The sequence below is a fragment of the Chiloscyllium plagiosum genome, unplaced genomic scaffold, assembly GCF_037043375.1.
Source record: "Chiloscyllium plagiosum isolate Xiang-an unplaced genomic scaffold, Cpla_swu_hap1 HiC_scaffold_23, whole genome shotgun sequence".
NCBI classification, from domain to species: Eukaryota; Metazoa; Chordata; class Chondrichthyes; order Orectolobiformes; family Hemiscylliidae; genus Chiloscyllium; species Chiloscyllium plagiosum.
In genome coordinates, this window is record NW_028270161.1 from 57853891 (window position 1) to 57880284 (window position 26394).

General features: G+C 47.2%; 2 protein-coding genes across 11 annotated transcripts in view; both read right to left on the reverse strand.

The window, feature by feature from the left end:
• Positions 1-789: 789 nt before the first annotated feature.
• Positions 790-11562, reverse strand: ndufa12 (NADH:ubiquinone oxidoreductase subunit A12). The gene is made up of 4 exons (XM_087999711.1): positions 11408-11562; positions 4945-5027; positions 4420-4507; positions 790-1059 (listed from the first exon to the last, which is right to left on the reverse strand). The coding sequence occupies exons 1-4, from the start codon at positions 11494-11496 to the stop codon at positions 879-881; spliced, it is 441 nt and encodes a 146-aa protein (XP_087855837.1). The 5' UTR covers positions 11497-11562; the 3' UTR covers positions 790-878.
• Positions 11563-23074: 11512 nt separating this feature from the next.
• The window catches only part of nr2c1 (nuclear receptor subfamily 2, group C, member 1), a 126945-nt gene continuing 123625 nt past the window's right edge, over positions 23075-26394 (reverse strand). For all 10 annotated transcript variants that reach the window (XM_087999716.1, XM_087999714.1, XM_087999712.1 and 7 more), the window contains one exon: positions 23075-25964. In XM_087999716.1, coding sequence (XP_087855842.1) covers positions 25790-25964 — 175 coding nt within the window. In that variant the 3' untranslated portion in view covers positions 23075-25789. The remainder of the gene's footprint in view (positions 25965-26394) is intronic.

A 26394-nucleotide genomic window follows, 5' to 3' on the forward strand; every position in this document is an offset into this window, starting at 1 on the left:
CTGCAGCGACTCATCAAGGTTCCTTCCACTTCCACCATCCAGAACAAGTGCAGCAACTGCAAGGTCCCCTCCAAGCTACACGGCTTGATTCAGAATGATATCACTATCCCTTCACGGTGGTCGGATCAAAATCCTGATCTTCCTCCCTAACAGTACAGTGGGTATCTGTACTCACAAGGACTGCATCTCTCCACCTGCAACACTCAGAAGTTGCTTGAAACAAGCGTAAATTCCCCAATTGGGTTACAGGCCGATGGTCTAAGCTTTAGTTGTGGCCCGATGAGTAGTAAATGTGGGTTGAAGTTACCACAACAAAAGGATGAGCACAGAATCCATTGCAGACTGTTAGAGCTGACCTCTTTCTTAAGACACTAAACTGAAAATCTGCCAGCCTTCCGAGATGAACATAAAAAAACCCACTGCAATATCCACAGAAGAATGGGGAAGTGGTCCCTGATACCTTGGTCAATATCTATTTCTCAGTCATTAGAACAGATTAGTTGGTCATTGTCACCATGTGGGAGCTTGCTGTGTGTAAACTGGCTGCCTAAATTCCTACATTTCAGCTGTGAAAAATATTTTACTAGTTGCAAAATTCTTCAGAACATCTTGAAGCGAAAGGTTCAGAGCTAGACAACTAACTGTCTTTTTAGGAATAATTTTGGATTGATTTCATTAAATACAATGGACCATCAAATTATCTTGCTTTAACTACATAATCTGCAATAGTTTAAAAACAATTTCTATTGAAAGCAATAGATAAAATAACAGAGTCAATACTGAAGAAAATCTGCACATTATAATTTTATTGGTGCGAGCTGTTCACAGACAGAAAGACAAAATGGAAAGTATAATTTACAGAGAAGGGAGTTGCCTGTTCATTTTTGACTGGCCTGTGGTGGGACCCATTCATAAATCTTCTTGCGTGTAGTGGAGTAAGGTACGTACTGGCCTGGTGTACCACTCATGTTAAACTGATGAGTCTTCCAGATAAACTTCCGCGCAACAGGAGGGTGTGTAGTGGGGGAATCCTCGGTACTGCAATGAAGCCAGCGATGCCTGAGATAAAAATAGGGAAACTAACTTTCTCAAACTTCAAAAACATGTGCTGCCCAGCTTTGTTCACAGTAGACAGATACCTTGCGTGATTTCCAATGCAGTCAAGCAATCAGCAACCCGATTTTATAGATCCCCAACCCATCAGACTTGAAAGAAAAATAATAGGCAACAAATGAGGAAATGTGAATGCACCCACTGAAACTTATCACCAGTTTATCAAAATACATGACTCCACACAATAAGAGTAAATTGTCCCTACACTTCATCCCAGTTCTTTTCCTTCCGTAATCACCATAAAACACATATCCCAGTGGACTGGAAATTAGCAAACATAGCACTGCAGTTCAAGAAACAAGGGACACAAAGAGAACCAGGAGCCTGTTAGCCTGACATGAGTCAATTGGAAAATTAGTGAAGTCCCAACTAACAAAATCAGGAGCTGGAAAGTAGTGGAGCACAGCTAAGGATCAGTGCTAAGGCCTTAATTATTTATCATTATTAATAATATCATGCAAGTCATTATTAATAATTATAAATTCATGTAAGTAATTACTCCTCCAGGATATATCACAAGAAAAAATATATAACTGCATTGATATGTCAACTTGTCTTTAATTTTAACATTTAAAGAACTGAAATTTTCAACTCTGATCTCTACTTGCTTGAGATTCAGCTAGTGAGAAAAATCATTAACAGCCTTATTTTGTCTGATTCCCAAAAAGAAAAGATTTGCTAAGTTAAGGAGACTGGAAAAATTTGTACAGATGGTTTGAAGACTTAACCAAAAATATATTTGCAAAGATCTGGAACGTGCTGCTTGAGAAGGTGGTAGAAGCAGATTTAATAATAATTTTCCAAAAGGGGAAAGGTTATTTACTTAGAAGGGGAAAGATTTACAGGGCATTGGCGGAACAGCAGGGCAGATTAAGTGGATCACTTTGTCTCGAAGAGTGTGGTGTTGGAAAAACACAGCCAGTCAGGCAGCATCCAAGGAGCAGGAAAGTCAATATTTCGAGCATAAGCTCTTTATGCTCAAAACATCAATCCTCCTGCGCCTTGAGCCCTGCCTGACTGGCTGTGTTTTTCCAGCACCACACTCTCCGACTCTGATTGCCAGCATCTACAGTCCTCACTTTGCAAAAAGTGATCCAGGACAAAAGCTTGCAGAGGCAAAATGTGTTGAATAGCCTCTTTGTGTACCCTATACTCTGGGTCTCAGCTGGTGAAGCAGAGAGGGCAATGCACTGGCTCTGAGTTGGTGAGGTAAAGATGCTGTTGCACTGGGTTTCAGCTCCAACTGGTTAGAAATGGGGGAAAAAAAAAGCTGAACAAACATGAGAACAAAATTGGAAGTTTCTGTGATACTTGCTGCAGGCTGCCAAGTCTCAGTCTAAAAGCTGCCATGCTACTAATAACCAGTCAGTCAAGATTGCCAAAGGGTGCTGTGTGCCCACAGAAGCAAATTACATGCCACCCCCTTCACCTTTTGGGGACAGAGGAGAAAACTGGTAATGAAAAACTTGCAGGAGAGGAATAAAATTAGAGAATAGATTATAAACTTTCACAAAGTGGTAGGCAAGTTCCTTCCCAAATGTTTAACATGTATAATATTGCCAAAGTCGAATTAAAGAAATAGTCTCTTTGGCCAAAGAGAGACATGTTACCAAAGCTTTTCATCTCAGGCTGAACCAGACCAATGCTGAAATGCCAAATTTCACAGTTTCTTTGTCTGTGGGATAAACTGCAGTGATTGTTGACATGTGACATTGCTGAATTCCCCTCTTTTCAGCAACGACCATACAACCAAAGAATAAAGCACAAGAGGCCATTCGATAATTTTGCTGATTCACTGAAAGAGTGAAAAACAGTGAAATCTACAAAATTCTATGCAAGGACTGCCACAAACACTACATAAGACAAACAGGAAGAAAGTTAGTCACCAGGATACACGAACACCAGCTAGCTACAAAAAGACACGACCCTCTCTCCCTCGTAGCCCTACACACGGATGAAAAAACCCACCATTTCGACTGGGACAACACATCTATCCTGGTACAGGCTAAGCAAAGACCTGCCAGAGAATTCCTAGAGGCCTGGCACTCCAACCACAACGCCATAAACAAATACATAGATCTAGATATTATCTATCAACCCTTCAGAAAACGAACAGGAAATGACATCACCACAAACCTCAGGAACCCCATCCAGGACAAACATATAAATAGAAAGCAGGAGAAAACAGCTTCGCTTCACTTGGAGGTCGCCAGTGATGATGTTACCTAGCCAGGTAATGAAACGTCTGGACATCAAACCTACAGCTCAGCGAGCAAACCTACACCCTCAACCTGAGCTACAAACCTTCACAAACCTTGCAATGTGTATAATGAAGACAGCTTAATAAAGGAAATAAGGGAAATAACGATAGTGTGGTGTTGAGCAAAAGATCTTATCAAATGGCAGAGTGGGCTTAAGGGAGGACACAGCTAACTTCAGTTCCTGTTTTACAAGGTTTCATGTGCAAAACCTTCCAGGAGCAGTGCAAATGATTCATGTTGCAAAACTGCAAGTTGGCAGAGAAAGGGAAAGTGAGATTGCAGTTTACACTTGACGTATTTTGCTGTAACGTCCAAGGTAATTTAGGCAAATATGAAATGGCCCATTTTAGTGACTGACCAAACCAACAGGAAAGATGCACCACCTGATCACGTTCTTAACGGGAAATGTTGTAGCTGTAGGTATGAAGTATGACACCCTGACTCCAACCCCCCTGTCTACCCTTCCATCCACCTCCTTTTTATATATATATATATATATATATATGTATATATATATAATATATATATATACACATAGACACACACACACACACACAAAGTTGTTGTCCAGATTCACGTTCCCACCCCAGCCAACTGGGAAGTGAATGAACACTACCATTGTCTAATTGGAGGATTCTCTCCCTGCCTCCAATTTTTGTAACTGTTAGGAAAAAGGCACTTAAGGAATGTTACCTTTTTGATTGAAGTATAGTTGCGTTTTTGTTCTGCTGGGTTATGCAGGGAAGTCTCATGGTGATCAATGTTTAACACCAGGTGACTCCAAGGCAATCTAGGACATTTGGTAACTCTGCTCAGCACGTGTCTTATTTCAAGTGAGTTTAAGAACAGCCCCTATTTCACTCATTGCTTCAATACTACCATGCACAATTTGGACAACGCTCGTTTACCAACCACATGCACATTGTGAGAGATGAAAATGAATCAATTAGTCAGGCCATTACAACGTTAGGTAGCAAAATAGCACACACTGAAGTAGGCATTCCCATGATTGCAAAAATATGTCCTAAATATAATGGAGGTTTACCATTCTGGAGGGACCATACTCCCATCCACTTCCCAATATGTGCTCTTCCCATTCATCTCACTGGTGTATTCAACCCATCTATGCCGACCTAGAAATTGAAATCACAAGAGTATGATTAACAAAATACCATATACAAGATAATTCGCTTTTTCAACAATGCGTGATTCAACCCGAATGTACTTCTACATGGTTGAATAGGCATTGGTACAAACCTCACAGAGCACCAACTGCATCACACCAATGCCACGTGTCCCCATGAATTCAGCACACTAAGGGTCAACTAGGGGAAACAAACTGGCTTTACTGAAGATAGCATACTACAAAATCTGGACGGAAACGTCACATGTAACAAGACAACACTGTTAGTAATTTGCAGAAAAGATTGGAGAAAGAGATGACACCATCAGCAACAGTCCAACGAAGGAGGGATTAATTTTAACCAAACGAGTATGCAACGGGCACTGTCAATTGGAAACAAAACTGAAATCTCTGGAAAAACTTTACTGATTAGTTAGCGGTGCTTACCAAAGAAGTATCGTTTATCTTCAAAATATTTGTTACCATACTTGTCTTCACCAATTAATTTCCCAGTTTTTAGTTCACTTGTTCTATAAAAGAGAAGGACCATTGTTGGAAAATAGAGACGTCTATATTCCACTTAAAAATAATCTTTGATTACAAAAATTCATGCAGGTATTTAAAATGGGATAACATTGCAAGGAATTTATCTCATCAAACAATTGCATAATTATTCTGTAGATTTGCCAATCTGAAAAGCTGGCAAGTAATCTTTGAAGAAAAGATAGAACACCCCTGATGCTGACCTTCCACCCTACCAACCTTCGCATAAACCAAATCATCCGCCGACATTTCCGCCACCTTCAAAAAGACCCCACAACCAGGGATATATTTCCCTCCCCACCCCTTTCTGCCTTCTGCAAAGACCGTTCCCTCTGTGACTACCTGGTCAGGTCCACGCCCCCTGACAACCCACCCTCCCATCCTGGCACCTTCCCCTGCCACCACAGGAACTGTAAAACCTGCGCCCACACCTCCCTCACCTCCATCCAAGACCCTAAAGGAGCCTTCCACATCCACCAAAGTTTTACTTGCACATCCACCAATATCATTTATTGTATCCATTGCTCCTGATGCGGTCTCCTCTACATTGGGGAGACTGGATGCCTCCTAGCAGAGCGCTTTAGGGAACATCTCCGGGACACCCGCACCAATCAACCAAACCGCCCTGTAGCCCAACATTTCAACTCCCCCTCCCACTCTGCCGAGGACATGGAGGTCCTGGGCCTCCTTCACCACCGCTCCCTCACCACCACACGCCTGGAGGAAGAACGCCTCATCTTCCGCCGTGGAACACTTCAACCCCAGGGCATCAATGTGGACTTCAACAGCTTCCTCATTTCCCCTTCCCCCACCTCACCCTAGTTCCAAACTTCCAGCTCAGCACTGTCCCCATGACTTGTTCTACCTGCCTATCTTCTTTTCCACCTATCCACTCCACCCTCCTCCCTGACCTATCACCTTCATCCCCTCCCCCACTCACTCATTGTACTCTATGCTCCTCTCTCCTCACCCCCACCCTCCTCTAGCTTATCTCTCCACGCTTCAGGCTCTCTGCCTTTATTCCTGATGAAGGGCTTTTGCCTGAAACGTCGATTTTATTGCTCCTTGGATGCTGCCTGAACTGCTGTGCTCTTCCAGCACCACTAATCCAGAATCTGGTTTCCAGCATCTGCAGTCATTGTTTTTACCTCCTCAAAAGCAGCTGACAAGTCAAAAAATTAAGCATAATCCTGTTGCCAATATTACCACTGCATGATTAAAAATCCTTTTTATAACATTCAATTGTAGGACTTTTGATTACTTTTCTTCGAGGGATTATGTTCAACAATTCCATTCAATTTCCTCTGAATTCTGAAAACCCTGTTTGTGATGTACAAGAAGTAGTTACAATGAGGATACAGCACAATGCCAGCTGCTTGTAAATTGAGCTGATGTTATACCTCAATTTTGATTAATCACATTACAGGAATTACAAATCAAATGCATTGATACCTCCCGGGTGCCAGGGTCAGGGATGTCTCAGATCAAGTCTACAGGATTCTTAATGGGAAGGGTGAACAGCCAGAAGTCGTGCTACACGTTGGTACCAAAGACATAGCTAGGAAAAATGATGAGGACCTGAAAAGTGAATATAGGGAGTTAGTTTGGAAGCTAAAAGGCAGGACGAGCCAAGTCGTAATCTCAGGCTTGCTACTGGTGCCAAAGGCTAGTGAGGCTGGGAACGGAGAGTGCAGCTGTACAGGTGGCTGCAGAGCTCATGTAGGAGGAAGGGCTTCAGATATGTGGATCACTGGGACACCTTGTGGAGAATGTAGAACCTGTACAAGGAGGACGGGTTGCACCTGAACTGAAAGGGTACCAATATCCTGGGTGGGAGGTTTGCCAGAGCTCTTCGGGAGGTTTTAAATTAGTTTGGTGGAGGGATGGGAACCAGAGCTACGGAACAGAGGATGGAGTAACTGGTGAACATGCAGATACAGCGTGCACAGGGTCTGTGAGGAGGGATAGACAGTTGATATGGCAAAGTTGCAAGTCAGTGTGATGGGTTGAAGTGACTCTATTTTACGCAAGAAGTGTCAGGAATAAGGGTGGAGCATGGATCAATACCTGGAGCTACGGAGACTTGGATATTACAGGGGCAGGAATGGTTGTTGGATGCACCAGGGTTTGGATGTTTGAAAGGGAATAGAGAGGGAGGTAAAAGAAGTGGGGAGTTGCATTACTAACAGGAATAGTATCACAGCTACAGAAAAGGAGGTCATCGAGGAGGGTTTGTCTACTGAGTCAGTATGGGTGGAAGTCAGAAACAGGAAAGGAATAGTCACTTTATTGTGGGTTTTCTACAGACACCTCAAAGCAACAGAGACACAGCGGAGCAGATTGGGAGGCAGATTTTGGGAAGGTGCAGAAGTAACAGGATTGTTGTCATGTGTGACTTAACTTCCCTAATATTGATTGGAACCTCCTTACTGCAAATAGAGCATTTTTTATCAGGTGTGTCCAGGAATGATTCCTGACTCAATATGTAGATAGGCCAACTACAGGGGAGGCCATATTGGGTTTGGTGCTTGGCAACAAACCAGGCCAGGTGTCAGATCACTCGGTGGGACAGCATTTCAGTGAGAGTAATCACAACTCCCTGACCTGTACTATACTCATAGAGAGGGATAGGAGCAAACACTATGGAAAAATATTTAATTGGGGGAGGGGAATTACAATGCTATTAGGCAGGGACTGTGGAACATAAATTGGCAAGAGATATTCTCAAGGAAATGCACAACAGAAATGGGGAGGTTGTTCAGGAGCACTTGCTGCGAGTACTAGATAGGTTTGTCCCACCGAGAAAAGATGGAAGGGTGAAGAAATCTTGGATGACAAGAGATGTGGAACATCTAGTCAAGGGGAAGATGGAAGCTCAGTTAAGGTTGAGGAGGCAAGGATCAGACAGGGCTCTAGAGGGTTACAAGGTAGCCAGGAAGGAACTCGAAGGGGGCATGAAAAACCCTTGGTGGATAGGATTTGAAAAGCCCAAGGTGTTCTACACTTATGTGAGGAACAAGATGACCAGAGTGAGGGTAGGGCCGATAGGGATAGTGGAGGGAACTTGTACCTGGGGTCGGAAGAGATGAGGGAGGTCGTTTGTGGGTGGCACGGTGGCACAGTGGTTAGCACTGCTGCCTCACAGCGCCGGAGACCCGGGTTCAATTCCCGCCTCAGGCGACTGACTGTGTGGAGTTTGCACGTTCTCCCCGTGTCTGCGTGGGTTTCCTCCGGGTGCTCCGGTTTCCTCCCACAGTCCAAAGATGTGCAGGTCAGGTGAATTGGCCATGCTAAATTGCCCGTAGTGTTAGGTAAGGGGTAAATGTAGGGATATGGGTGGGTTGCGCTTCGGCGGGTCGGTGTGGACTTGTTGGGCCGAAGGGCCTGTTTCCACATTGTAATGTAATCTAATGTAATCTAATGTAATCTAATCTAATGAATACTTTGCTTCAATATTCACTAGTGAGAGTGATGTTGTCATTTATGAGAGCAGCATGAAATAGGTTGATATGCTCAAACAGGTTGATGTTAAGAAGGAGGATGTGCTGGAAATTTTGAAATACATGAGGATAATTAAGTCCCCTGGGCCAGGCAGGATATACCCACGGTTACTATGGGAAGCGAGGGAAGACACTGCTGCACCTTAGGCGATGATCTCTATGTTCTCACTGTCCACTGGAGTAGTACCAGACGATTGATGAGTGGCAAATGTTATTCCCTTGTTTAAGAAAGGGAATAGGGATAACCCTGAGAATTACAAACCACGTCTTACTTCTGTGGTGGGCAAATTATTGGAAGGATTCTGAGAGACAGAATTTATAATTATTTGGAAAAACATACTTCAATTAGAGCATAGCTTTGTGAGGGGCAGGTCATGCCTCACAAGCTTTATTGAGGATGTGACAAAACACATTGATGAAGATAGAACAGTGGATGTGGTGTAAATGAATTTTAGCAAGGCTCCCCTCGTTTGGCTCATTCAGTAAGTAAGGAGGCATAGGATACAGGGAAACCTGTCTGTCTGGATACAGAATTAGCTGGTCCATAGAAGACAGAGGGTGTAGTAGTGGAAAGTATTCAGCCTGGAGCTCGGTGACCAGTGGTGTTCTGCAGGGGTCTGTTCTGGGGTCTCTGCATTTTGTGAGTTAGTAAGTTTGCCATGACACAAAGGTTGGTGGAGTTGTGGATAGTGTGGAGGGCTGTTGTAGGTTGCAATGGGATATTGACAGGATGCAGAGCTGGGCTGAGAAGCGGCAGATGGCGTTCAATCTGGAAAAATGTGTAATGATTCATTTTGTAAGGTCAAATTTGAATGCAGAATACAGGATTAAAGGTAGGATCTTGGCAGTGTGGAAGAACACAGGGATCTTGGGGTCCAGGTCCATATATCCCTCAAAGTTACCACCCAATTTGATAGTGTTGTTAAGAAGGCATATAGTGTGTTGACTTTCATTAGCGGGGGGGGGGCGGAGTTGATGTTAGGTGCTGCAAGGTTATGCTGCAGCTCTATAAAACTTTGGTTAGAACACACTTGGAATATTGTGTTCAGTGCTGATTGTCTCATTATAGGAAGGATGTGGAGCTTTAGAGAGGATGCAGAGGAGATTTATCAGGATGCAACCTGGACTGGAGGGCATGTCTTATGAAGAAAGGTTGAGGGAGATAGGGCTTTTCTCATTGAAGTGAAGAAGGATAAAAGGAGCCTTGAGCGATGTACAAGATGAGAAGCACAGATGGAGTGGATAGCCAGATAATTTTTCCCAGGGTAGAAATGGCTATCATGAGGGATCATAATTTTAAGGTGACTGGAGGAAGGTTTCAGGGAGATGTCAGAACTAGGTTCTTTGCACAGAGAGTGGTGGGTGCATGGAATGCACTGCCAGCAGTGGTAGTAGAGTCAGATACATTAGGGCCATTTAAGTGCATCTTGGATAGGTACATGGATGATAGTACAATGAAAGGTATGTAGGTTAGTTTGATCTTAGAGTAGGATAAAAGGTCAGACAACATCAAGGATTGAAGGGCCTGTACAATGTTTTACTGTTCTATGTGTTATCCATCCCTAATTGCCCTTGAGGAGATGGTGATAAGCTGTCTCCTTCGAACTTCTGCAGGCTTGTGGTAAGGTACACTTGCTTAACGTTTAGGGAGTTCCAGGTTTTAATCTAGAGAGAATTTTGAAGCATGCAAATATTTAAAATTAAAATAATGTTACCTGTTTACTCTTAAATTTTGAAATAAAAAACATTTCAGTCCAGTTTCATTTTTGACACATTTTACAACTGAATGGTTTGCTCTAAGACACATTTCAGAGGGCAATTGAGAGTCGAGCACATTTCAGTGGGTCAGAAGTCACAGACGTGAGACCAGGTAAGAACAGAAGTCTTCCTGAAATCTACTTCTTGTAAAGGATATTACCAAACAAATTAGATTTTCCTACATAAATTGACAATGTTTTCATGGTCAACATTAGACTTGTAATTCCAGGCATTTATTGAATTCAAATGACGCCTTTTGCAGTGGAAGGATTCGAGTTGGGTTCTCAGTACATTAACTTGGTTTTTGGATTACTAGTTCAACAACGATACCACTCCTACAACACCTCATTCAACTCCCCATCCTCGCTCACACACTGTATGTTTTATTTTTGTAGTAAACCTTGACCGTGCTGCTTCTCCACATTTCACTTCTCAAATCTTTATTTGATTATTTATCGAGTTGTTTATTCCACACACTATTTGTGATTCTGATTAATTTGTTTCAGCACCACACTGTAAGCAATTTAAATTACTTCCAGGAGTTTTACCTTTGCAGTCAGTATTATTCCTGTCCATTCCGTCCAAACCCATTAGCTCAATGTGTCTTTGCCTTTCTATCCTCCATCTCTCACCCCAGACCCTCAGAGTCACCCTGTCACCCTCCCATCCCCCCGACCCTCAGAGTGACCCTGTCACCCCCCCCCAAGACCCTCACAGTGACCCTGTCACCCCCCCAAGACCCTCACAGTGACCCTGTCACACCCCCGACCTTCAGAGTGACCCTGTCACCCCCCCAGACCCTCAGGGTGACCCTGTCATCCCCCCCCCGACCCTCAGAGTGACCCTGTCACCCCCCCAGACCTTCAGAGTGACCCTGTCACCCCCCCCCCGACCCTCAGGGTGACCCTGTCACACCCCCGACCTTCAGAGTGACCCTGTCACCCCCCCAGACCCTCAGGGTGACCCTGTCACCCCCCCCGACCCTCAGGGTGACCCTGTCACACCCCACCCCCCCAGACCCTCAAGGTGACCCCGTCTCCTCTCCCCTTACTCTAGTCCAAATGTCAACACAGCCTCTTCCAGCTCATTCCCATTTCTTCTTGTCTTACCTCAAAAGCTTCCAAAATGCTCCAAAGAGCCCACCATGGCTCCAAAACTGACACCAGCCCCGTTTGAACACAGCTACAACGTCCGCCATTTCTCACCGGGACCGACAGCGCCGCCCGCGGCCAGCTGACACCACCGCCCAGACCCTGACCGACAGCGCCGCCCGCGGCCAGCTGACACCACCGCCCAGACCCTGACCGACAGCGCCGCCCGCGGCCAGCTGACACCACCGCCCAGACCCTGACCGACAGCGCCACCCGCGGCCAGCTGACACCACCGCCCAGACCCTGACCGACAGCGCCACCCGCGGCCAGCTGACACCACCGCCCAGACCCTGACCGACAGCGCCACCCGCGGCCAGCTGACACCACCGCCCAGACCGTGACCGACAGCGCCGCCCGCGGCCAGCTGACACCACCGCCCAGACCCTGACCGACAGCGCCGCCCGCGGCCAGCTGACACCACCGCCCAGACCCTGACCGACAGCGCCGCCCGCGGCCAGCTGACACCACCGCCCAGACCGGGACCGACAGCGCCGCCCGCGGCCAGCTGACACCACGACCACCACCCTGACCGACAGCGCCGCCCGCGGCCAGCTGACACCACCGCCCAGACCCTGACCGACAGCGCCACCCGCGGCCAGCTGACACCACCGCCCAGACCCTGACCGACAGCGCCACCCGCGGCCAGCTGACACCACCGCCCAGACCGGGACCGACAGCGCCACCCGCGGCCAGCTGACACCACCGCCCAGACCGGGACCGACAGCGCCACCCGCGACCAGCTGACACCACCGCCCAGACCCTGACCGACAGCGCCACCAGCGGCCAGCTGACACCACCGCCCAGACCGGGACCGACAGCGCCACCCGCGGCCAGCTGACACCACCGCCCAGACCCTGACCGACAGCGCCACCCGCGGCCAGCTGACACCACCGCCCAGACCGGGACCGACAGCGCCACCCGCGGCCAGCTGACACCACCGCCCAGACCCTGACCGACAGCGCCGCCCGCGGGCAGCTGACACCACCGCCCAGACCCTGACAGACAGCGCCACCCGCGGCCAGCTGACACCACCGCCCAGACCCTGACCGACAGCGCCACCCGCGGCCAGCTGACACCACCGCCCAGACCGGGACCGACAGCGCCACCCGCGGCCAGCTGACACCACCGCCCAGACCGGGACCGACAGCGCCACCCGCGGCCAGCTGACACCACCGCCCAGACCCTGACCGACAGCGCCACCCGCGGCCAGCTGACACCACCGCCCAGACCCTGACCGACAGCGCCGACCCGCGACCAGCTGACAGCCCGCCAGAAGCTGACACCACCGCCCCAGCGCACAAGCTGACACCGACAGCCCAACCGCTGACCGACAGCGCCACCCGGCCAGCTGACACCACCGCCCAGACCGGGACCGACAGCGCCGCCCGCGGCCAGCTGACACCACCGCCCAGACCGGGACCGACAGCGCCGCCCGCGGCCAGCTGACACCACCGCCCAGACCGGACCGACAGCGTCGCCCGCGGCCAGCTGACACACCGACCCAGACCCGGACCGACAGCGCCGCCCGCGGCCAGCTGACACCACCGCCCAGACCGGGACCGACAGCGCCGCCCGCGGCCAGCTGACACCACCGCCCAGACCCTGACCGACAGCGCCGCCCGCGGCCAGCTGACTCTACCGCCCAGACCGGACCGACAGCGCCGCCCGCGGCCAGCTGACACCACCGCCCAGACCGGACCGACAGCGCCGCCCGCGGCCAGCTGACACCACCGCCCAGACCGGGACCGACAGCGCCGCCCGCGGCCAGCTGACACCACCGCCCAGACCCGGACCGACAGCGTCGCCCGCGGCCAGCTGACACCACCGCCCAGACCGGGACCGACAGCGCCGCCCGCGACCAGCTGACACCACCGCCCAGACCCTGACCGACAGCGCCGCCCGCGGCCAGCTGACTCTACCGCCCAGACCGGGACCGACAGCGCCGCCCGCGGCCAGCTGACACCACCGCCCAGACCGGGACCGACAGCGCCGCCCGCGGCCAGCTGACACTACCGCCCAGACCCTGACCGACAGCGCCGCCCGCGGCCAGCTGACACCACCGCCCAGACCGGGACCGACAGCGCCGCCCGCGGCCAGCTGACACCACCGCCCAGACCCGGACCGACAGCGTCGCCCGCGGCCAGCTGACACCACGACCCAGACCCTGACCGACAGCGCCGCCCGCGGCCAGCTGACACCACCGCCCAGACCCTGACCGACAGCGCCGCCCGCGACCAGCTGACACCACCGCCCAGACCGGGACCGACAGCGCCATCCGCGGCCAGCTGACACCACCGCCCAGACCGGGACCGACAGCGCCACCCGCGGCCAGCTGACACCACCGCCCAGACCGGGACCGACAGCGCCACCCGCGGCCAGCTGACACCACCGCCCAGACCCTGACCGACAGCGCCACCCGCGGCCAGCTGACACCACCGCCCAGACCCTGACCGACAGCGCCACCAGCGGCCAGCTGACACCACCGCCCAGACCGGGACCGACAGCGCCACCCGCGGCCAGCTGACACCACCGCCCAGACCCTGACCGACAGCGCCACCCGCGGCCAGCTGACACCACCGCCCAGACCGGGACCGACAGCGCCACCCGCGGCCAGCTGACACCACCGCCCAGACCGGGACCGACAGCGCCGCCCGCGGCCAGCTGACACCACCGCCCAGACCGGGACCGACAGCGCCGCCCGCGGCCAGCTGACACCACCGCCCAGACCCGGACCGACAGCGTCGCCCGCGGCCAGCTGACACCACGACCCAGACCCTGACCGACAGCGCCGCCCGCGGCCAGCTGACACCACCGCCCAGACCGGGACCGACAGCGCCGCCCGCGACCAGCTGACACCACCGCCCAGACCCTGACCGACAGCGCCGCCCGCGGCCAGCTGACTCTACCGCCCAGACCGGGACCGACAGCGCCGCCCGCGGCCAGCTGACACCACCGCCCAGACCGGGACCGACAGCGCCGCCCGCGGCCAGCTGACACTACCGCCCAGACCGGGACCGACAGCGCCGCCCGCGGCCAGCTGACACCACGACCACCACCCTGACCGACAGCGCCACCAGCGGCCAGCTGACACCACCGCCCAGACCGGGACCGACAGCGCCACCCGCGGCCAGCTGACACCACCGCCCAGACCCTGACCGACAGCGCCGCCCGCGGCCAGCTGACACCACCGCCCAGACCGGGACCGACAGCGCCACCCGCGGCCAGCTGACACCACCGCCCAGACCGGGACCGACAGCGCCACCCGCGACCAGCTGACACCACCGCCCAGACCCTGACCGACAGCGCCACCAGCGGCCAGCTGACACCACCGCCCAGACCGGGACCGACAGCGCCACCCGCGGCCAGCTGACACCACCGCCCAGACCCAGACCCTGACCGACAGCGCCACCAGCGGCCAGCTGACACCACCGCCCAGACCGGGACCGACAGCGCCACCCGCGGCCAGCTGACACCACCGCCCAGACCCTGACCGACAGCGCCACCCGCGACCAGCTGACACCACCGCCCAGACCCTGACCGACAGCGCCGCCCGCGGCCAGCTGACACCACCGCCCAGACCGGGACCGACAGCGCCGCCCGCGGCCAGCTGACACTACCGCCCAGACCCTGACCGACAGCGCCGCCCGCGGCCAGCTGACACCACCGCCCAGACCCTGACCGACAGCGCCACCCGCGGCCAGCTGACACCACCGCCCAGACCCTGACCGACAGCGCCACCCGCGGCCAGCTGACACCACCGCCCAGACCCTGACCGACAGCGCCACCCGCGGCCAGCTGACACCACCGCCCAGACCGGGACCGACAGCGCCGCCCGCGGCCAGCTGACACCACCGCCCAGACCGGGACCGACAGCGCCGCCCGTGGACTAGTGTAATGTATAATGTGAATGTATAAAATTTACAGTCATCCTGAAGTGTTTGTGATTCCCACCAGATGGCTTCCTGGTTCCTGTATAAGTCTGATGCATTCAGTAGGTCTGGAAGCATCTGTGGAGAGCAAGCGAGCCAATGCTTTGAGAGCAGTGAACTTCTTCAAACGAGCAATAGCCTGGAAAGGGTGATATTTGATGATGATGGGGTGTAGGAAGAGTGAATGCAGTCCATGGAAACCGATCCCAGAGAGAGAGAAAAGGCAATAGGCAAATAAAATGATAACAAGATAAATAGGGTGCTTATGAGAAGGGTGAATATTTGAAAATGGGTTGGTTGTGCAGGAAGTAACCCATATAAGGCAGGGATGACTGCAAGCAACATGGAGGCGGGTGGTCAGATTCTAAAATTGTTAAACTCAATATGTTGAGTCCTGAAGGTTGTAAGATGCAATCTATAAGAATGTACCAGAAACAAAAACAGAAATTGCTGGAAAAACATCTGTGGAGTGAAATCAGACTTAACATTTCAGATCAAGTGACCCTTCTTCAGGACTGAATTAATCAATTTGCCTTCCAATTTCCACCCTCCTCTCAGCTTCACCTGGCCCATCTCATTGGGATGATTAGATTAGATTAGATTACCTACAGTATGGAAACAGGCCCTTCGGCCCAACAAGTCCATACCGACCCTCTGAAGAGCAACCCACCCAGACCTTTCCCCAACATTTACCCCTGACTAATGTACCTAAGACTATGGACAATTTAGCATGGCCAATTCACCTGACCTGACCTTTGGGTTATGGGAGGAAACTGAAGCAAACCCACACAGACACAGGGAGAATGTGAAAACTCTACACAGACAGTTGCCAGAGGTGGGAATTGAACCTGGGTCCCTGGAGCTGTGAGGAGACAGTGAGGTCTGCAGATGCTGGAGATCAGAGCTGAAAATATGTTGCTGGAGAAGCGCAGCAGGTCAGGCAGCATCCAGGGAATAGGAGAATCGACGTTTCGGGCATAAGCCCTTCTTCAGGAAGGGCTGCCTGACCTGCTGCGCTTTTCCAGCAACACATTTTCATCCCTGGAGCTGTGAGGCAGCTGTACTAACCGCTGAGCCACCGGTGGATCTGGAATCAATCTTAGAATGCCAATGTAGAAGCAGGCCAACGAGCCCATCAAGTCTACACCTACCCTCTGCAGAGCATCCTACCTAAACCTCACCCTCTTACCCTATCCCTGTAACCCTGCATTTTTCATGGCTAACCCACCTAAACTGAACCTGTTTGGACTGTGGGAGGAAACTGGAGCACCTGGAATAAACCTGCGCAGACATGGGCAGCATGTGCAGACTCCAAACAGACAACTGCCTGACAGTGCAATCGAACCCAGGTCCCTGGCACTGTGAGGCAGCAGTGCTAACCACTGAGCCACTGTGCCTTCCTACGTTTCTACGCATAATCTGGACACCGATATCCACTACAAACCCACTGATTCCCACAGTTACCTCAACACACACCCTCGAACATGACTTCCCGTAAGGACTCCATCTCATTCTATCAGTTCCTCCATATCTGTTCTGGTGATGCCACCTTCCACATCGCCAATTATGTTGAACCAGCCATGCTTGCAAGTCTCAGAACAGAATGTTCAAAATTATACATGATTCTCCATTGGACATTTACTACATAATCTAGACTTTGCCAAGAATTACAATGGAAACCAATTGCATGTTATCAGTTAGGTTCACAGTCTAATGATTTAGATGTGCTAGAAGCTGCATATATTAACACATAGCACCCTGTTTTATGTAGCCAAAAGCTATTTGTAATGTTGCATGTTAGATATTCTATACAGACACTTTTAGCAGTTTACTACTCAAAAAACACGTTTACCCAGGCGCTCTTGCTGTATGAGATAAACAAAGTGCCATGGTTCAAACTTAGTTTTATTGAAACTCTCAAGTTAAAGAAAACAACTCTTAACAAATGAAGTGAACATTTTCCAAACTAGGCTGACTACCTAAAAAATGCATATACTACCTGCTCAAGTGAATGTGATTGGGCTGCTGGATCAAAATAACTGAACTCTTCAAAGGGATTCAAGGTCTTTGCCAGCTGAGTCTTCACTGTGGGAACGGCCATCAGCTTTCCCTTATTTCCCCCCCTTCTGAGACCTTCTGGAATGTTCTCGGACTTCAGCCAATGGGATCACGTGCCAAATAAGGTTATGCTAGGTCATCCCAGATTTACCCATCTCCATTCCAGGATATGATTACTCCTTTCCAACTTCTGGCAAGGAGTCTGGCCAAAACTGGGGAATACCCAAACAGTTTCAGAATGTTTGTTGAAGCTTCAGCATGTTGTTGTAGTTACTATTTGCGATCTGTACCACACTGTATACACCGCAGACACAGTGCACTTGTGGTGGATGGAGTGACAAGTGGACTGCTTTGACAGTAAAAAAGTCTGAATATCTCTGTGGCTACAATCACCTAAATATAATTAGCTCTTGCTCAAAGATGCTTTAGGAAGTCAAGAGGCAAGTTGTTCACCACTGCTTTTGATCTAGTCTTGTAGCCACAGTGTGGATCATGACAAAATCCAGGATGAATCATTCAGCAATGGGAATGCCATTAAAAATCAAGAGGATGTGGCTAAACTCTCTGCTGGAAATGGATATTGCTTGCTTTTAAGAATGGTGCAAATGTTAATGTCCCAGGCCTATGTACAGTCTGGGGCTTACTGGATTCACGAATGCCCAGTTTTTTTGTGAAAAATTATGAATAGACCTGAACAACTCAAATATAGCATAACACAACCTTCAGCTTACCACAACCAATGCTACACAGGTTTACGAGATATACAAACTGGACATAGCCAATGGGGAGATGAAGGCACTGTTGGGGAAACAGGTTCGGATGTCACCACGGCAGCTGGTAGAATTGAAGTTCAATTCATAAAATCTGATAGTCCAGAAACCATTGCTGGGTGTCATGCATGTCAAACATGCATTACGTAATGCAATCTGCCATTATTATATGGAGTTTCCTCCATGCAACTCCAGATCCAAAGTAATGTGAACACAGAACAGTACAGCAGAGGAGCAGACCCTCGGCCCACAGGCCTGTACATGTAGTATCCCTCTATTCTCTGCCTGTTCATGTGTCTATCCAAATGCTTCTTAAACATTGCTATTGTATCTGCTTCAACCACTTCAACCTCTGGCAGCATGTTCCAGCACCTACCGCTCTCTAATAAACCTGTGTTACACATCTCCTTTAAACTGTCCCCTCTCACCTATGCCCCTAGTATTTGACATTTCCACCCTGGGAAGAGACTCCAACTATCCACATGCCTCATCATTGTATATATATTTAATATCGATAACCTGCTGTATCCTTTCACACTCTTCCTCACTATCCACAAGTCCACAATTTTCATGTCATCTGCAAACTTACTAATCAGACCACCTACATTGTAATATATCTAAATGACTTGAATGAAAAACAGAGGTTCCAGCACTGATCCTATGGTACACCACTGGTCACAGATCTCCAATCAGTAAAACATCCCCCCACAATTACCCTCTGTCTTCTATGACCAAATCAATTTTATATCCAATTTACCAACTCACCATAGATCCCATGTGACTTAATCATCTGGATCAGCCTACCAAAAGGGACTGTATCAAATGCCCTTTAAAATTCCATGCAGACAACATCCATTGCCCTATCCTCAATCACCCTCATAATTTCTTCAAAAAATTCAATCAAATTTGTGACAAGAACTACCCTGCACAAAGCCATGATGACAATCCCTGATAAATCTATTCTTTTCCATATATGAGTAAATCCTGTCCCCAGGAATCTCCTCCAATAATTTCCCTTTCAGTGATGTAAGGCTCACCAGCCTATATTTCCTGTATTATCCCTGTTGCCCTTCTTCAACAAAGGAAAAAGCATTAACTATTCTCCAATGTCTGGGACCTCACCTCTGGCTAAAGAGGATTGAAAGATCTCTATCAAGGCCCCAACAATCTTCTCCGACACTTCCCTCAGTATCCTTGGATAGATTCCATCAGCCCCAGGGAAGCCATCTGAATTTTTTTAAAAACACCCAACACTTAATAACGACATGCCTTAGAATATCAGCACAACGCTTCCTAATCTTACCATCATCCATTTCCTTCTCTGTAGCAAATACTAATGCAAAATACTCATTAAGTACTCACCCAATTCCTCTGGCTCCACAGGTAAGTGCCCTCCTTTGCCTTTGAGTGGACGTATCCTTTCCCTAGACACCCTCTTACTCCTAATATAGGTATAAAATGCCTTGGGATTCTCCTCAATCCTACCTGCCAAGAAAATTTCATGGCCCCTTTTAGTCCTCCTAATTCCTTGCTTTAAGTTCTGCCCTGCTTCCTTTATATTCTGCAAGAGCCTTGCCACATTTCAGTTTCATAAACCTCCCATATGTTTCCTTTGTCTTTTTGACTAAACTTTAACATCTCATCAAGGTTTCAGAATCTTGCCATTCTCATCTTTCATCCTCTCAGGCCCATGCTGGTCCTGAACTCCAATCAACTGGTCTTTAAAAGATTCCCACATCAGATGTAGATTTACCCTCAAAGAGCTGCCCTCAATTTAATTTCTCCAGCTCATGCCTAATGCTCTTGTAATTAGCCTTCCCCCAATTTCACATTTTCACTCAAGGACCAACTATCTTGAAACTTACTGCATTATGATCACGGTTCTCAAAATGACCCCATCAAACCTTTGATCACCTGGTCAGGCTCATTCCCCAGTAGGTCTAGTATGGCCTCTTCCCTAGTTGGCCTATCTACATATTATCTCAAGAAAATCTCCAGATGAACTAAATTCTGCCCTATCTAACATGGCACTAACGAAGTCCCTGTCAATATTGGAGAAATTAAAATTACCCAGTACACAAAACCGTGTTGTTTTTATATCTTTTCACAATCTGCTTTCACATCTGTTCCTCTATCTTTCCGCGCCCCCGCCCCCCAACCCCCCTGGCAGCAAATACTCTTTTCTTATTCCTGGGTTTACACACATGGCCTTGCTGGATGAACCCTCCAAGATGTCCTCTCAGTACAAGTCCCCCCACTCTCTTTAAATCCCTTTCTATCACACCTGAAACATCTAAATCTGGGCAAGTTGAGCTGCCAGTCCTGCCCTTCTCTCAACCACATTTCTGTAATGGTGACAACAATGTGGACCCATGTACTAATCTAGACTCTGAACTCATCTGCCTTACCTGTTATACTCCTTGCATTAAAATAAATACATTTCAGACTGCTAGTCCGGCCACGTTCATTAAACTGACCTACCTGTTCTTCCTATTAGACTTACTTAGCTTAACCTCTATCTTCTTGATCACTCCACATTCTGACCCATTGCTCAGTTTCCCACCCCCTGCCAAACGAGATTAATTCCTCCTGAATCACTCTAACAAACCTCTCTGCAAAGATATTAGTGCCCCTCAGCTTAGGTACAACATGTCCTTCTTGTATAGATCCCTCCTGCCCTGGAGGAGATCCTAATGATCCAGATAACTGAAGTCTTCCTTTGTCCCTCAGCTCTATTGCCCTGCATTCAACTATATTATCTTCCTATTTCTGGCCTCACCAACATGTGGCACAGGGAGTAATCCTGAGATTACAGCCCTGAATGACATGCTTTTCAACTTTCGACCTAATTCCCTAAATTCCCTTTGCAGGATCTCATTTCTCTTTCTGCTTATGTTGTGAGTACCAAAATGGACCATGACCTCTGGCTGCTCATCTTCCCTTTTCAGAATATCCTGTGCCCCCTCAGAGACATCCTTGACGTAACCAGGGAGTGTCCTGGAGTCTTGTTAGCAGCCAAAGAAATGCTTATGCCACTGACTGTAAAGACATTATTGCTCACCTACACTTTGACCTGTTGTAGAACACAGGCAGTCGTGGTACCACTGATCTGGGTGCTATTGCTGGTGTTTGCCGCTGAGAGACCATCCTCTCAGCTCAACAGTATCCAAAATGATTTACTTGTTTGAAAGGAGAATACATATAGGGTACTCCTGCACTGCCTTCCCCTCCTGGCAGTCACACATCTGGTGAACCTTTAGTGTGACAACATCCCTGAAACTCCTATCTATGAAACTTTCTGCCTCCTGTATGCTCCTCAGGGAGTCCAAATGATTGATGTGGTCTGACGGGAGGTGCATATATTTCCTGCAGACAGGCTTGTCAGGTACAGTTGCCTTCTCCCATCTCCCACATCTCAAAGAAGCAGCTTACCACTCCACTAACCACCATTATTATCCCTCTAGTAACTACTGAATTAAGAGAAATTGGAAGACCTTACCTCAACACTGCTGGCCCTCCACAGAGAGGTCCGATGCTCACCAAAGCCTGCATTTTGACCTCAACAGCAGGACCACCTCACTGCTGAGGCTCTGCTGTTTCAAAGTCACAACAGCATTTTCTAACAGCCCCTCTCTCACTCCCTCTGTTTCAGTTTTGAGGGAGGGAGGGAAATACTAGAGCAATGTAATGTTTGGGATTTTACCGTCCTTCGACACTGCTTCTTCTGCAATCCCCTTCTCAGTGGTAACAGAGCTGACTTCTGCCTGAAGCCTACTCAGTCACCTCTCACCACCGTACTCTAGTTGACTCTAGATAGACACTCAGCACAAGGGTAATTGGGGATAGGCAACAAACACCTGTCTTTCCAGCAATGCCCACATCCCACAAAAGAGTAAAAAGAACACAACCCCCCCACAAGTCTCATCCATCATTCAAAAAATTCAGGCTGAGCTGATTGTGACCTCAACTCTACACTCCTGCCTACCCCTGATACCTGTCGGCTCCCTTGTGAATCAAAAGTCTCTGCCTTAAAAAATATTCAAATACTCCCTGCACTCTGAGGAAGGGAGCTCCTGAGATTCTCATCGCTGAGAGAAAAAAATTCTCATCTCAATCTTGAACATGAGACTCTTTACTTTTAAGGTATGCCACCTAGTTCTAACCTCCCCACAAGAAAAAAAACACAATTTCCCCATCCAACTTGTGATGCCTCTTCAGAAATTTATCTTTCAATAAGGTAAATCTCTCATTCTTTTAAATTCAAATGGATTCAGATCCATCCCGTCCAACCTTACCTCATAAGATAGGTCCCTCATCCCAGGAATCAGTCAGGTCAACATTCCCAGAACTTATTCTAAGGTAATTACAAACTTTCTTAAATAGGGAGACCAAAGCTGTGTACAGTACCCCAGATGTGGTTTCAAGAATAGATTCAGTATTAAACAGCAGATCACTGCTGCTCTAGTGGAACATAGCACTCCCAAACTTGACAATTCCCTCATGAAATCTCTCCTTCAAAATGCACCTCAAAACCTTCACTCTGCGCCCATGGCCTGCCCTAATTCTTCTTGTGTGGCTCAGCATCATATTTTCAATCATGTTGCTGAAAAGCACTTTGGGATGTTTTACTACATTGATTTTTTAACGACAAGCAATGCAACAAGCTGCACCACAAAGCACTAAAATGTTCTTTCAGAAGGGCCAGAGACAGGAAACAGCGACACCGTATTTCATTTCCTTAAGTGCAGCATCGATATGGGCAAGATCCCCAGCAAGCTCGACTTTTTAATGTCAGATTCCAGCATTCATCATATTTTTACTTTTTGTACAGGTTTGTTTTAAGAAATGTCACTAACAAAATACAGAGATGCCAGTCTTAGTTTACTAAATTTTTTTTATCATTCACAAGTACACAGAACTCGCTTTTTTGCTGCTGCTTTAATACTCAATCTTATTGCCATCATCCTAACATGTAGCTATATACAAACAGATAAACGTCACAGATTCGTTTCCTAATAAAATCAGTTACAATCTGTTTAAAAAAATACAGTCAAAATAGAATTTACACTTGTAGTCTGATTTCAAGACATTTACAGGAGCATTTATACAAAAAGCACAGTTGAGGGGAGGGACTGGGGTGGATACTGACGGTATAAAGATTGAGCTATCACTAGTGTATGACACATAGATATGGAATACAAAGCACTTCAAACTGGAGAGCACATTATCTTTAAGAGGGTCTAGGCTACACCTCAATTCATGTGCACTGTGTGTGTATGTATATTTTTATATATATATATATTTTTTATATACATATATATAAAAAAACAAGTTACACTATCGTTATACACAGCTTTGACAGGACGTAATTTTATGGCCACTAACACAGGAATATAAAAATGATTCATGATTGTCATGGCAACAGCTATAATTACCATCAGGTCTTAAGCTTCCTCTGTTACCTGCATTACTAGCCGTTTCTTGAGTAATGGAACCGTTCAGCTTTTCTGATCAATTAGCTACTGATGAATCAAACGGTGCAATTTAAAATTAATAACATTTGCTTCAGTGGTTCACCTCCTCAGGCAAAGTGCTTAGTCAGACCTCTATGGAAGGAACACATTTCATTAATAGAGATTTTAGCAATATATGTAGTTTTCAAATATGCCTCGAAAGGGAATAAACTTGCTTTTGGAAACATGCAAGAGGCCTGATTGTGTATTAAGCAAGGGGTTTTGGGGGGCTTAAAGAATCAGACACAGAAAGGCTTTTTAAATTATATATTTTCTTTTTTATACAAAATAGTCAACTTAAGTTATCCTGCAAAAGCTGGTGAGAAAGCTAGCAATAGTCAAAGGTTTCATTTTACGCGGCTTCAATTATTGTTCCCTCCCCACCCCACCCTCCCACTAAACAAACCAAAGAGAACCCTGCCCTCCCCTTCAAAAGAAAAATGCAGATTCTGATTGATTAAAATCTGCAGCAGGTTAAGACTGCTGAATGAAAAGGGCTTCCTTCAACATAACCAAAGTCAGTAGCAAAGGAAAACCAACAACCAATATGCCTACATATTGCTTGTTCCTCCAAACTAGCATTCCTTTCCGTTCCAAATATCTAACAGGACATTTGTAAAATTCTAAAGTTGAATATTGAAAACCACAATTCAGACAGAAAACATGTATTCGCGAATGGCATTCCATAAAACATTTCGATGCAGGTAAAGTTTCCACTATGGTGCAGCAGAAAACATTGCTGCAACACTAAAAACTGGCTAACCCTGTAACTGTACAGACTAAACACTTATCAACCATTTTGATTTTATTGGAACATAAATATGAAATCAGTTACTGTATCTGAGGAAATATTAGCACAAAGAAAATGTGTCAAGTCCAAGATTGCCAGGACCTGTATCCATAAGAAGCTGGTTTTCCAGCAAACATAAATGTGAAAATATAAAAATGTACTCAAATTTTTATCAAGGTATCTGCCATTGACATTCTTTTAGGGGGAAGGGAAGTCCAGATATTTTCATGGACCTAGTCTGAAACTTGCTAAATCACAGATTTCTCCTCTGCATTTAGGGACTTATTCAGAAAAAAAAGGTTGGAAAACAAATGACTTAGGGTGGGGGAAAAGAAACTGGGATATACAATGTGAATAAAACTTTGCATTGTTGTTTTCTCGACAGCTCTCAAAGTGCTACAGTAAATTATTTTTACAACTGCTTTTTAAATGCATCCAAATCCTCGAGTCAAATCCATATCCTTCCATTTAGCACTTCTGTGCGTTTTTTCAATATAAAAGTGAGACTGTTTCCTTGGGGATGTTCACCACTTGAGTTGGGTTGTGGGATCACTGAAGATCAGATGGATTTCAGTGTACTTGCTATCATGTCATTCTACAATGAAGAGGATGACAAAAATCTAATATTAGCTTGACACGGTAGCACTGCAAATACAATTTGTCACCTCTCTCACTTTCCCTTATATTCTTATTCATTAAAAAGAATACAGAATATGAGATACATCAGTAAAATTAAGCTACCAGATACAATTACTTAGTCATTTGATAAAGGCAAATTTGTCAACTATTCATATAGTTGTCCAATATTTGCCCAAAATGTGTGAATCAACATCTAAATGCTATGCTATATATAGGAACAGTCTCAGACATGCAACATCAGTGCTTTATCAATGTTATTCAAACATTAAATAAGCCCATATTTCTCAAATGACCACTTAGTCAAATACAGTCCTATAAATCTTTTTAAAATTTGGGGTAAACACAAATATACGGTCTTTCAACTCAAGCTGTACACACATTCTGCAAACTGCAGAAACTAATTTAAAAACAGGAAGGGATAATTCATGGTCTCTTTTTTTATTACAATTGCTATCAAGCACAATTCAGCAATGAAAAATATTCACAGTCTACTCTCCATGAATTGCTTTTTATCATTCTCTTCTTTTATAAAGACTACCCCGTGATTTCTTTGTACATGAACAACCTGCAATTGTCCCTCATTGCTGAGTGAAGGTCAAGAGGTTTTCAGCAGGTTGTTGAGATTGTTCGTAGGTATTAAGTCACACTGCAGATCCTGTGATCTGACTGTTGTACTCTGCAGTTTCCATTCGCAGGATGTAAGGTATTATACTGTCAATCTGCACATTTCCTATTAGTCCAGCAAAGAACAGTTCTTCTGTGATGGCAGAACTCATGAGTCGTAGTGCAGGCAATCTAAGAAGAAGTCTTGATAATCTGGCAGAAAAAAATACAATAAATTATAATTATGTTAGCTGAAATCTTTACCTTTTGTGTTCCAAGACAAAAATATGCTAGCTTCTGCAGAACAGCTTTTGGAATGTACACTTAAGGGGTAAATGGCAGCCAAGACTTCACAAATAGCAAAAACCCAAGCACGTCGCAATTTCAGTGCTGTGGAACTATAACACAAATACAACAAATCTTATTTAATTGATATCCTGGTACTATACTTTAACAGATATGCTATTTCTTGAAAATTTAATTTGATGACTTTGTTTTCTGTTGCAAGCGATGTCAACCACTACAAAATGTAACATACTTGCAGCTTTTATTGCACTAATATATTTGAACAAAGAGCAACAGGGTGCAGTAGTCATTGGATTAAAATTTATGAAGAAAGTTGGAAAAGCAATGAGTGAAAAAA

Bases quoted from the DNA above. Each gene is read 5' to 3' on its own strand.
- ndufa12 (XM_087999711.1), bottom strand. From the start codon at position 11,496: ATGGCGGACGTTGTAGCTGTGTTCAAACGGGGCTGGTGTCAGTTTTGG. The intron at 5,028-11,407 runs GTAAGACAAGAA...TCTCTTTTATAG, and splicing joins GCATTTTGGAAGCTTTTGAG to AACAAGTGAACTAAAAACTG. The intron at 1,060-4,419 runs GTAAACCTCCAT...TTTTTATCTCAG, and splicing joins AGTATGGTCCCTCCAGAATG to GCATCGCTGGCTTCATTGCA.